Below are 13,047 nucleotides of genomic sequence, written 5' to 3' on the forward strand. Positions count from 1 at the left end.
CCAAAGTACTCAACTAGATTATAAAAACATAGCTGTGATCATTTTTAATCAATGAAAAGATCGAAAATACAACATGTTGTTTACCTCTTAACATAAGAAATGTTGTAAATGTTAGCACTCCAGCTCAGTAGGTGGCGGTAATGCCCCTAGATGCTGCTCACCAACCTCCAGAAGAAGAAGACGAAGAAGAGAGCGAACGATGTCCAGATACGAGGTAAATAAAGTTATTCCTGACCTTTAATGGTGTTGGTAATTAATAAGCTGGAAATATAGAATTTAAAAGTACGAAGTTATTTTCCGAGAGCCATGTCTTTGTTTGTTCGAGAGAGCTAAATATTTGTAATGTAGTTTGTTAGCTATGAAGCTAACGGAAGCTAGCTCTAACATTAGGTAACCTGGAGTTTTGAGGATGCTACAGTTGTCATTGCCAGCTTTGTGTAGTCGGCTTGAAACGTTTGAATATCAGTTTAAAACACTTGTTACTTTTACAGTCTGGTTTTGAATCTGCCGAGGAGGCCAGCGGCAGCCTGAGGGAAGAGGAGGAATGGGAGGATGAGAACAGGGACGATGAGGAGTGGGAGGAAGAGGAGGATATCTGTCTGAGGATGAAGAGGCCATGGCAGAGCGTGCTGAAGGTCTGCGAAGGGCCAGAAAAGAGGAGACAGAGGTTTGTATCTTCTCTATTGTATTGAGGTTATCACGTTTCATAAATATCATTCAAAATCAAAATGAGAAAATATGATTTAATCACACTGATGAGGATTTCTAGTTCTAGTTTATAGAGTCCTCAAAAACTAGGGGTGTGTATATGCACCACTTTATCATCATTATTATTATTATTATTATTATTATTATTATTATTATTCTTTATTGCACATAGAAAAGAAAAGGGGAAAAAACAATACAGAATAGAACAAGAAACATGACACATTCTGAAGTCAGATAATGAGTAAATGTGCAGGAGAAGACCTGCTAAATGAAAAATTAAACATTCAAGTAAACATCAACTAGTATAAATTACTACGATACAATTCAAACAGTGTTAAAACAAAATATAAAGAACAATATCCTGACAGGAGAAAACACCAAACAGAAGTTAGATGGGCTATAATGTCAGAGAATAATTAACCCTTTACCTACTGAGTCTAAAAATGTTGATTTGGACATATTTTGTTATTCTGGCTGTAAAATAGTCAGGAAATGCCCTAAGTCTGAGAGCTTTGGTCCCTTTTCCCAGGAGTACTTGAACTTGACTTTTCAACATCTGGTTAATGATTGTTGCACATTATATGGAATTGTCAGCAGTTTAAAAGAAGAAAAACACAAACACTGATTTGTTTTTCATGGCTTTTATGAGAAGAAATGTTGTTATTGCTCATGAAGTTTTGATTTGACATTTGAAATGTGAACCTATACATGTTTAGAACAATCAGCAGTCATTTTTGGAGTCTAGGACTCTGGATGTGCAAAACACAGTGCAAAAGATAATTATATACATAGGCCACAATTAGTGCAAATAAAGGTGGAAAAGTGCATTCTCAACATTCTCAGTAACATGTTGTTATTGCACATGACAGACACGCACAAATGCCACTATCTAACGCTATTTTTAGAAAACTAAACACCACTCTCACTCGCTCTCCTTTTACTCTCTTCCTTCACTCTCCTTTCTCACTTGTCTTCTGCCAAAGCTGCCGTTTCTTGGTGCTGTTTGACATTACCATAATATATATACCACACATCATATATTGCTGGAAAGAACAGATTCTCAGCTCTCTGTCAGCATTGGAATTTTTTAGATTGAGCAAACTTTCAAGGAGTTACAGTGTTGAGAATCCGTGTAGCGGTCTCGCAATACTTCTTGTGTTTTGCTATGAATGCCCACGTCATATGGTTGCGAGTACCGTAATGAACCATACATGTGCGCATGCCCACAATTCTCAGATTTTCAACACCGTTGGAATTTTTCTGATTGGACAAACTTTGACAGTTACAGCAATAATACTTCGGACATATAAAACACAATGCCACACCAGCTCAGCAGGTAAAGGGTTAAAAGGAATGATCATTTTTTATATAATTCCCATATTTAAGAAGAAAACCCTACAAAAATGAAGAAAATAGAATTTTTTGGTAAACTTTCTAAAAATGTGCCACTAGAATGACTGCTGCAAAAAAAGGTTTAAACTGGTATTGTGACACAAATGACAGGTGAAAGAAATATTGCACCTTCTGTGAAAATTGCAGCCGGCTATATTGCGATTTAATCCAATTTGCAATTAATTTCCCAGCCCTATTAATTGGTGACTCTAAATTGGCCGTAGGTGTGAGCGTGCCTGGTTGTCTGTCTCTATATGTCAGCCCTGCGATTGACTGGCGACCAGTCCAGGGTGTACCCCATCTCTCGCCTAATCACAGCTGGGATAGGCTCCAGCACCCCACGGGTGATAACGGGATAAATGGTATAGAATATGGATCAGTAAGCTGGAAAATAAAAAACCAGTGTTAAAAGCTTGCTATACACAATACAATTTCCAAATCTTAACCAGATTTTAAAATGTTGGAAACTGCAGATAAAAGGACAGTTTTATAATTTTTATTATTAAAATCATCTGTATGCATAAAGTAGACACTTCAGCCAAACCACACACCTTCCATTTATAAAGACAATTTTACAGCAGTGATTCCAGAGACACAGCGGTGATTCCAGAGACACAGCGGTGATTCCAGAGACACAGCAGTGATTCCAGAGACACAGCGGTGATTCCAGAGACACAGTGGTGATTCCAGAGACACAGGGGTGATTCCAGAGACACAGGGGTGATTCCAGAGACACAGTGGTGATTCCAGAGACACAGGGGTGATTCCAGAGACATAGCTGTGATTCCAGAGACACAGGGGTGATTCCAGAGACACAGTGGTGATTTCAGAGACACAGCTGTGATTCCAGAGACACAGGGGTGATTCCAGAGACACAGTGGTGATTTCAGAGACACAGCTGTGATTCCAGAGACACAGGGGTGATTCCAGAGACACAGGGGTAATTCCAGAGACACAGGGGTGATTCCAGAGACACAGGGGTGATTCCAGAGACACAGGGGTGATTCCAGAGACACAGGGGTGATTTCAGAGACATAGCTGTGATTCCAGAGACACAGTGGTGGTTCCAGAGACACAGGGGTGATTCCAGAGACACAGGGGTGATTCCAGAGACACAGTGGTGATTCCAGAGACACAGTGGTGATTCCAGAGACACAGTGGTGATTCCAGAGACACAGGGGTGATTCCAGAGACACAGGGGTGATTCTCACTATGCATTAGAAGAGAATCCATCCATTCAGAATGCCATAAAGGCTACAAAACAATTAAAACTGTTTTGTTGATTTTTTACAGAAGCTGCTTCAAGACATTCCAGTAGAGAAAATGCGAGAACTTGCACTGGCTCTCTTTGATCGCCAGCCAGGGCTTGTGTTGGACACACTGAAGACGCATGAGATGTGGCGAGGTTATCATGGATCATTTTCAAGACCAGTAACATGGTGTGTCTGTGGAAATTGCCGGGACATGGCCACAGTCTTGGAGAAGAAATTCTGCGGACAGGAGCCGGACCGTTGCATCAGCACACTGCCGTCGTTCTCCCTGTACTGCCTTGATGCGGTTGTTCTTCGTATTCACAGGAGCTACAGGGAGGACACTTTGGCACTGGGTGACACAGAGGAGCCAGGAGAGGACAACCGTGAGTTCTGCCACGCTGCATTTAGACATTTTCTCTTGTGGCAGTATGGTGCCGTGGAGCGGGAACAACAAGTGATCATTCCCAGTTGTTGTGTGTGGAAGATTAACGACATGTGGCCTGATCCCTTTGGACAGTACCCTCGTTATGTTCCTAAGCATTAGCAAACCTCTTTAAAGCTTGCTGCAGTTCTGAGTGTTTACAGTCTTTATCTACAACATACTGAGTTACATGTTTGCTTGCAATGTTGATAAAAGCTCTAGTTATGGTCCTAGACATTAGCAAACCTCTGTAACAAATGCACCTCTGTGTGTTTAAAGTCTTTTTATACAGTTTACTGTACTATGTTGGCCTACAAGGTTGAGTTAAAGTTCTTGATAGGTTCCCACACCTTTGCAAAGCTCTGAAATTTGCAGAAGTCCTGTGTGAATGTACATATTTTTTCCACCATTTACTTTATTTATAACTTGTTTGCCTGACATGTTAAATAAAGCTATTTTTGGGTTAAAAAACAAATGCCTATCATCAAATTCCTTCACAAATAGTTGGCAAACTGGGAACAGTCATCTCCAAGTATCACGCTGTAGTGAAGACTCATTTTTCAGCCCTCATCCCTGGATGGGCTCTTATGAAAATGAAACTGTAAAATAATCAAATAAAACCGTCTTGAAAAGGAGGGAAAAAGGTGAACTGGGTACAACATGAAACAACATAATCTTAATAGCAACGTGCGAGCTAGCTGAGAGGAAGGTATCCTGGGGAGGTCTGTTCAAAGTTTGGTCTAATCAGATGAAGAGAAGAAAGCTCCCATGCATTAACATCAGCGTGGCGGCTGCAGCGGCGGTAAAGACCTACCTCCCTTTAGCTTGAAGCAATCATAGTGAGTGAACAGAATATCTGAAAGCATCTTTTTTTCTGGTAACAAGCCAGAGAACTACAGGACGTACCCAAATGTAAACTATTTATAACCATCCGTTTTTGCTCATTAGCTCTTATTATAACTCGAAGTCACCACATTCTGACATTTCCTTATGTCTGTAGGCTAGGTGGAATTTACAGAAATACAACATAAAGGCTCATTACTGGACTGTTATTGTGCCATTAGTCATTCATTTTTATTTACTGCATGTAATTTACCCCATAATATTCCACTGATTCATTGTTGTAGCATACTTATAAGGTTGTATAAGTATAATTAGGTTGGCATAAAGAGATTTGGGGGCTTCTTGAGTGGCCTGGACCCTGCTGTTAGGACAGTGGTCCTCTCCAGAAACTAATCAAAGTTTATTACCATGCTGTATTCACTCTTGGCCTCTTACATACATTCAAAATACACATTTTAATCATAGAAAGCACTTTCAGTCATACACCTCATGTTAGATGCCCTTTATGACTGCATCCTTAGACCCCGTGGAGCGCAAGGCGACAGTCACTGCCTTCCTTTCCCTGATAGTAAAACCGCCTATGAGCTGTGTTCATCTGTCTGTCTACAGCAGTGATACTCAACCTGTGGTTCTGGAGACACATGTGGCTCTTTGTGATGATTTGTGGCTCTTTTATGTCTTCATTTGAAATATTATTCCCCCAGAAAACCTTAAAAAAGGGAAACTTTAACCTGAGAAATTAATAACATTGATCAGTTGTTTCCCAGACTGAAGGCTTTTAATTGTCAACATAATTGTCCCATTTATCCCATTTTTTCATACATTTATCAAATTTTTGCCCTTTTCCCCATCTTTTGGCCACTTCTATCCCATTTAAGCTACCTTTTGCCATTAAATACCACTTTTTCCTCTTTTTTTAGCCCATTTTTACAACTTCTTTTTGCTTTTTTTCCATATTTTGCCACTTTTATCCCATTTTTGCCTATTTAAGCTACCCTTTGCCATTAAATACCACTTAGTGCCAATATTTTGCCATTTTTCTAACCTCTTTTTTCCACCTTTAACCCTTTTTGCCCATTTAAGCCACGCTTTGCCATTAAAAACCACTCAGGAATTTTTTTGCCCTTTTTTGCCATTCTTGACTGCTTTTTGCCCATTTTAGTCACTTTTCTCTCGTTTTTTTGCCATGTTTTTGCCACTTTTTGCCCATTTTTGCCACTTTAACTTATTTTTTATTGCTCCCTTAACCTCTTTTTGCCACTTTTCACCACTTAGACTGGGCTCTTGCAGATGTACTTTTCAGCAGTTTGGCTCTTTGGTTGAGCAGGGTTTAGTCACACTCATCTTTAGCGGTTGCCTGTCTCTATAATCCTCTGCTAATATTTAAAAACTACAACTCGAGCCTGTAATACAGCAGAGAAGCCAAATGTGAGGCTCAGTTTAAAACTCAGTTGTCATGCCGGTTATTCTCCACTAGAGTGTGCAATTTTTCTTCTCATGTTTGCAATCACAGCTGATTCTGTGGAAATGATCTGTGGTTTCATCTTTCAGAGGAGATCCTCAGTAACTTACCTGCTTGTATGTGGAGTATTTTCTCATTGAAAATGTAAGATAATCGCTGTTTCCCCTCCCAGTATAAGGTCCCATTAGAGTGTAGTGCCTCTTTAAGTGAGTGAGACTAATCAGCATGCTTGGACATAAAGAATTTAAATGAGGAAGTTTTAAAATGTATGCTAAAATATTGCTTATGAGGCCATAATGTGCCCTAGGATTATAATAGAGGCACTAGAGAGTTTTCCATACGAGTGCTGGGAATTTAAACGAACAGAAAGTGCCGTTCATTACAGAGAAAAGTCTTGAAGTCTATAAAGTCAAGTTTGACATTGGTCCGCTAAATTGGAGCAAATCCAAACAAAAGCTTTGTTTGGGCTTTGTAGGACGAGTATTAGCAAGGACATACGGTTTGCTGTCACAGACTGCTAAGCAGTTGCAGCAGATACGTTTGCAATTACTCAGTGCCAAAAGCATTCTCAGTCTAATGAGCTAAGAGTGGCTGTAAGTCATGGGCCAATGAGATGTGATGGCTCCAGCAGATTTATATCCATCATGTAGAAAATCTTCCCCCTGGGCATCGGCAGCATCCCTCCATCTCTCAGCCTTAAATGAGGGTCATTTGTTAACGCGGAGAGTGTTTGAAATGCCAGCGGAGGATGCAGAGCACTTTAGATTAAGAGCACGCACATCTTCCAGGAGGAGTTCTAGGTATCTTAGAAATGGTAATGATGTGCTTAGTGGTTTTGAGGAGTTTATGAGGTGCCTAGAAACAGGATGGGTATTCTGCTCAAGGAAATGTGCAAATCTGAGTGAACACAAGCTGTTAATTTCTCTTTAATCCTCCCTCATTGCCAAAAGAATTCAGCACCTGGATTGACACATTAAATTTAGCTTAACAAGCCCCATGGTGGAAATAACACTAGATCCTTGAGAGAGCCTGTAAACGTGATGGAAAGTTACTGTGAAGAACAGACAGCTCTGTGGTCCTCTGGGAAGATGCTTTTACTCCGTCCTCTACTTTAACCACTTTGATTCAGACAGTGTAGAAAACTGGGAGCAAACTCAGAATTTAAATCCCAGTTTCAGATTTTTTAACCTTGGGGCAGAAAAACACATCTATGAATGCATTATTGACATATCAATAATTCAGCAGTCATCTGATAAATCAAAGTCTGTTATTTATTCTTCTTTTATCTTCAATTTTAGTCTTTAGAGCAGGGATGTCAAACCCAATCACAGCAGGGGCCGAAATCTTAATTTAGGTCTAACCTGAGGGCCTAACAGGGTCACGATTTAACCAAAAACTGCCAGCCGTGTTTTCACAGGTGATGAATTTTGGGGGAAATTAAACAGTGATGATAAAGGATTTTAAGATTTTTTTAAAAAGGTCAAAATTATTAAATATCAAAGCATCAATAAATCTGAGAGAAAAAGTCAATTTTTGAGTCCTAAAGGTCAAAATACAAAATTAAAAGTCAAAATAAGGTTTCAAAAGGCAAATATATGAGATAGAGACTTACAGTCATGAGTTTAAAGGTCAATATATGAGATAAAATACAAAATCAAGAGTTTAAAAGGTCAAAATGTAAAATAAAATTCTAAATAGTGACTCTAAAAGGTCAAAATATGAGAAAAAATATGGGATTAAAAGTCAAATTTAAGAGTTTTAAAGGTCACACTATGATTTAATATGAAAAATGTGAATCTAAAAGGTCACATTATGAGAGAAAAGGTCAAAATATGAAATGAAACGTCAAAATTCTAAGTTTCAGTCATATTCTTGGGATGTAAAATTAAGACATACAATACCATACAATAACTTTATTTATCCCCGCAGGGAAATTCATTTGTCTGGAGTCTCATCTGTTTACTGTAGAATTATAAAGTCTAATAGCTGATGGTATGAAAGATCTTCTAAATCTTTCTGTCCTGCAGCACAGGGATAGGAGCCGTCCACCACCGCTGTTTCTTTGCCTCCACCTTCTTCATTGTGCGTCTCTCCTCCTCATCCTCCAATGAGTTCAGCTTGATTCCGACCACAGAGCCAGCTTTTTTCACCAGTTTGTTCAGACGCCTTGCATCCTTGTGTTTTCCACTGCCTCCCCAGCAGACTGCAGCATAAAACAGAACACTTGCCACCACAGACTGATAAAACATCTGCAGCATCTTGATGCAGATGTCTATTGATCGGAGTCTTCTGAGGCAAAAGAGGCGGCTCTGCCCCTTTTTGTAGATGAAGTCTATGTTTTTAGACCTGTCCAACTTATTATCCAGGTGTACACCTAAATATTTATACGATGTCACCACCTCGATGTCCACGCCACAAGTGTTCACTGGCTGAAGAGGGGGTTTGGATCTGTGGAAATCTATGATCATTTCCTTTGTCTTTGAGGTGTTGAGTAGGAGGCAGTTTTTGTGACTCCAGTCACTGAAGGCACTTATCAGATCCCTGTATTCAGCTTCTTGTCCATTTCTGATACATGCCACGATAGCAGTGTCATCCGAGTATTTGTGGATGTGGCAGGACTCAGTGCTGTATTTGAAGTCTGATGTATACAGTGTGAACAGGAATGGAGCCAGGACTGTTCCTTGTGGAGCCCCTGTACTGCTCATTAATGTCCCAGAAACACAGTTCCCCAGCCTGACAAACTGTGGCCTTCCTGTCAGGGAATCTGTGATCCAAGAAACACAGGAAGGATCCACTCCCATCTCCGTGAGCTTGTCTTTGAGTATGGTAGGTTGGACGGAGTTGAATGTGTTTGGAAAATCAAAGAACATGGTTCACACATAAACTCCAGGTTCCTCCAGATGAGACAGGGCACGGTGAAGCATGAAGAGGACGGCATCATCCACTCCAATGTGTTCTTTGTACGCAAACTGCAGGGAAATGAAATGAAATAACATATGAAATATGTGAAACATATGAAATGAAAAAACAAATTAATTTCTTTTCCTCATTCCTGACAATTTCTACTCTTTACTTTTTCAGATTTTTATAACTTAACAAGGCTTTTTTTAATCATCAAGGTTAAATTTACATTTTTATCCTGGAGGAACTCTGCAGACCTCATAGCAGCAGGCCAGTTCTAATGAAGATATGATCTTGCAGGTCGGGTAAAACTGCACCGCCGGGCCTTGAGTTTGACACCTGTGCTTTAGACTGTCTCCAAAGTTTGTGTCAGGCAGAATCTACCAGCTGCTTTGTTTACATTTTTTCACTCTTACATGATGTTAAAGATGTCTGGGGGCACTGATAGCCTAGAGGTGATGACCGGGTGCCTTGTGTACAGAAGCTGTTGTCCTCAAAGTGAGTTGTACACGTGCAAATCCAGCATGTTGTGGTCAGCAGTGTGGTGCATAAGCATTAATGCAAGCATGGATTAGTGAGAAGTACATTATATTTAAATACACTGCTGTGCTGAGAGGAAGCGCTATGATTGGCTCTGGGATTGGCCACCATGTCCTGCATGAACTAACGCAGAGCTTCATTAAATGGCCTGATAGAGCTATAACAAGTCGACTTAAATATGCATATAAAGCCCCCAGAGCATTTAATTACAAAAAGCAGCTTAAATGGGCAAGAAAGGGCAAAAAGGCTAAAAAAGGGGCAAAAAATTGCAAAAAGCAGGATAAAAGTGTCAAAAAGGGGAAACAAGTGACAAAGAGAAGTGGCAGCTTAAATGGGCTTAAAGCAGCAAACACTGGGAGAAAAGTGGCAAAAATGGGCTTAAAGCAGCGAACACTGGGAGAAAAGTGGCAAAAAGGGCAGAAGGTGGCAAACACTGGGAGAAAAGTGGCAAAAATGGGCTTAAAGCAGCGAACACTGGGAGAAAAGTGGCAAAAAGGGCAAAAAGTGGCAAACACTGGGAGAAAAGTGGCAAAAAGGGCAGAAGGTGGCAAACACTGGGAGAAAAGTGGCAAAAATGGGCTTAAAGCAGCGAACACTGGGAGAAAAGTGGCAAAAAGGGCAAAAAGTGGCAAACACTGGGAGAAAAGTGGCAAAAAAATGAGTTATAGGTGTCAAAAATGGTCCAAAAGTGGCAAAAAAGTGGAGAAAGATGAGTGAAAAGTGACTAAAATGGGCAAAAATACAAAAAAAGGTGGGAAAAATGGGCAAAAAGTGGCAAAAAAAAAATTGCAAGAAATGAGTGAAAAATGACCTAAATGGGCAAAAATCTGAAAAAAAAAGGCGGGAAAAATGAGTACAAAGTGGTATTTAATTGCAAAAGGCAGCTGAAATGGGCGAGAAGTTGCAAAAAAAGGGGCAAAAAATTGCAAAAAGCAGGAGAAAAGTGTAAAAAGGGGAGAAAAGTGACAAAAAGAAGTGGCAAAAATGGACTTAAAGCAGCAAACACTGGGAGAAAAGTGGCAAAAAAATGAGTTATAGGTGGCAGAAATGGTCCAAAAGTGGCAAAAAAGTGGAGAAAAATGAATGAAAAGTGACTAAAATTGAAAAAATCAGAATAAAGGCGGGGAAAAAATGGGCTTAAAGTGGCATTTAATTGCAAAAGGCAATAAAAGCAGTAAAAAATGGAATTAAAGTGACAAAAAATTTCCAATAATGGAAAATGGAAATATGCAGACAAAAACAGAGGCTGACAGTGAACGCCTACTCTGTAAGTGTGGGAAACAAACTGATTAATGTTACTTACAATGGATAATTTCTGAGGTAAAATTTCCTTTTTTTTAGGTTTTCTGGGGGAAATATTTCAAATGAAGACATAAAAGAGCCACATGTGCATCCAGAGCCACACACTGAGTCTCACTGTATTAAACCAACATGGACAGCAGATGTCCCTACAACACTTCTGGCTTTGCTGGTGCTGATAATTAAAATGAGTTAAAATAATAATAATAATATTAATTCCCACACCAGAAAGCCATTTGGCCTCTGATTTACTGGCCCTGGCATGCAGCAGCAATCATAACGACTGCACTGATTCATTTGATTTTTCTCAAAAATCACTCTGAGGTATTTCTCTCTTTTCAGCTCTTAAGGTAAAAACATAAAGGCGACTGTTTTTCATTCTGCAGCAGTTTTAGAGGAGAGCAGTATGGATTAAATTTCTCCACTCGACTCTCAGAGCTGTTTGTTTCCACCGCTCACTTCATCCCAGGCCAAAAAAGAAGTGTTGTTATTCAACCCACACAACAATAATGTAATATAGTGAAATGAATCGCATAAAATCAACATCCAGACCGCTTCCCTATCCCTGTCTCCTTAGCAACGCAATCCCCTTTGCAAGTAAGATGAGATGCACCTTTTTCTCAAGTGTGCCCAGAGGTTGTGGAGGGAATGGAATATCATTTTTTATGTCAATGTCACTGTGTGCCTATGGAGTAAGGTATTAATCAGAGCATTACAGAGGAGAGTGCTGGGCTGCAGGATGCCATCTGCTTCTCGTCTTATTAAAGGGTCATTGGCTGCTTTAAGAGGGCAGCTTGTGTCACCCTGAAGGTCACAGAAAGTCTTTGATTTCAGGGTTTGGACTTCTTTGAAGGCTTGAATTGGCAGAAAAGCAAACGGACTATGAATTAATCTCAAATGAATCATGGCTGAAATCAGTGACTATTCTGGGGGAAATTGTAAGCAGCAGAAAGGAGTAAACAAGGTCAACTCATTTTGCATTTAAGCCATGATTCAGATGGGAATGTTATCCAGGTTAAGGATGAATTAATCCAGTTTTCTAGGTAAAGATTTTTGTCACATTGTCCCTCACTCTTTGTTCAACAGTCCCGTGCCGTTGTTTGTTTAAAGAATTGTTTCTTGCATAAAAATATGTTGAAATTGCTGCAGTTTGCAATTACAAACTGGTGCTTTGCTGTACTTAGTATTTAGCTACCAATGTGCTGGAGCAGCAGATGAACTGTGTCTGAATATGGACTTCCTGAGAGTAAGCTGTAGCAGTGAGAGCTCCCCCTGCTGACTGGTTGAATAACTGGTCATAAATCCCTCTGCCTCCATGTTACCAGATGGGACATGGGTCAACTTTACTTTAAAATTGAAATACACTGCAAATATATTTTGTGAAATAAGACATTGAGTCATCATCACTGAGTACAAAACTGCATGGATACATTTCTTTTGAATGCTTTACTACCATAAATCCATTTCAAATCCTCAGATTTATGATTTTTTTTTAACATACATGACATTTTTAAACAAAATTAAGCAACATGCAGTTATACAATTTACAGTATGTGTATGCAGTAAGCAGGGGCGTCAAAGTCAATCACAGCAGGGGCCGAATGCTGAATTTAGGTCTAACTTGAGGGCCTAACAGGATCAAGATTTAACAAGGATTTTAAGATTTTAAAAAAAAATCAAAATGATTAAATATCACAGCATCAATGTTACTGTGTGTCCATGTCGAATAAATGCTAAATAGATAAATAAACAAGTTAAAGGCTCAAAATGTGAGATAAAAAGTCAACTTTATAAGTCCTAAAGGTCAAAATACAAAATTAAAAGTCAAAATAAGGTTTTAAAAGTCAAACATATGAGATAGAGACTTACAGTCATGAGTTTAAAGGTCAAGATATGAGATAAAATACAAAATCAAGAGTTTGAAAGGTCAAAATAGAAGATAAAATTCAAAATAGTGACTCTAAAAGGTCAAAATATGAGATAAACTTCTAGATCAGGAGTTTAAAAAGTGAAAATATTGGATTAAAGTCAAAGTTAGAAGTGTTAAGGTCACAATATGGTTTAAAATGCAGTTTGTGAATTTGTATTATTACCTGTAATTTGGGTCAAAATACCCGTTTAAAACTTTTTCTGCAGCAGAAATGTAATGCATTACATATCATGCAGTCATTCCAGTGGCATATTTTTAGACAAGTTTACCAAAAAAATCCTATTGTCCTGATTTTTTT

At 39.2% G+C, this 13,047-nt stretch overlaps 2 protein-coding genes across 2 annotated transcripts in view; both read left to right on the forward strand.

The window, feature by feature from the left end:
- LOC121527082 (RNA-binding Raly-like protein) overlaps positions 1-13,047 on the forward strand; it is a 237,620-nt gene that overhangs the window by 160,789 nt on the left and 63,784 nt on the right. The gene's annotated exons all lie outside the window — the stretch shown is intronic.
- zgc:195170 (uncharacterized protein LOC100170800 homolog) lies at positions 146-4,220 on the forward strand. Its single transcript, XM_041813770.1, has 3 exons — positions 146-214; positions 492-667; positions 3,394-4,220. The coding sequence occupies exons 2-3, from the start codon at positions 617-619 to the stop codon at positions 3,895-3,897; spliced, it is 555 nt and encodes a 184-aa protein (XP_041669704.1). The 5' UTR covers positions 146-214; positions 492-616; the 3' UTR covers positions 3,898-4,220.

Source organism: Cheilinus undulatus, linkage group 19 (genome assembly GCF_018320785.1).
Source record: "Cheilinus undulatus linkage group 19, ASM1832078v1, whole genome shotgun sequence".
NCBI lineage: Eukaryota > Metazoa > Chordata > Actinopteri > Labriformes > Labridae > Cheilinus > Cheilinus undulatus.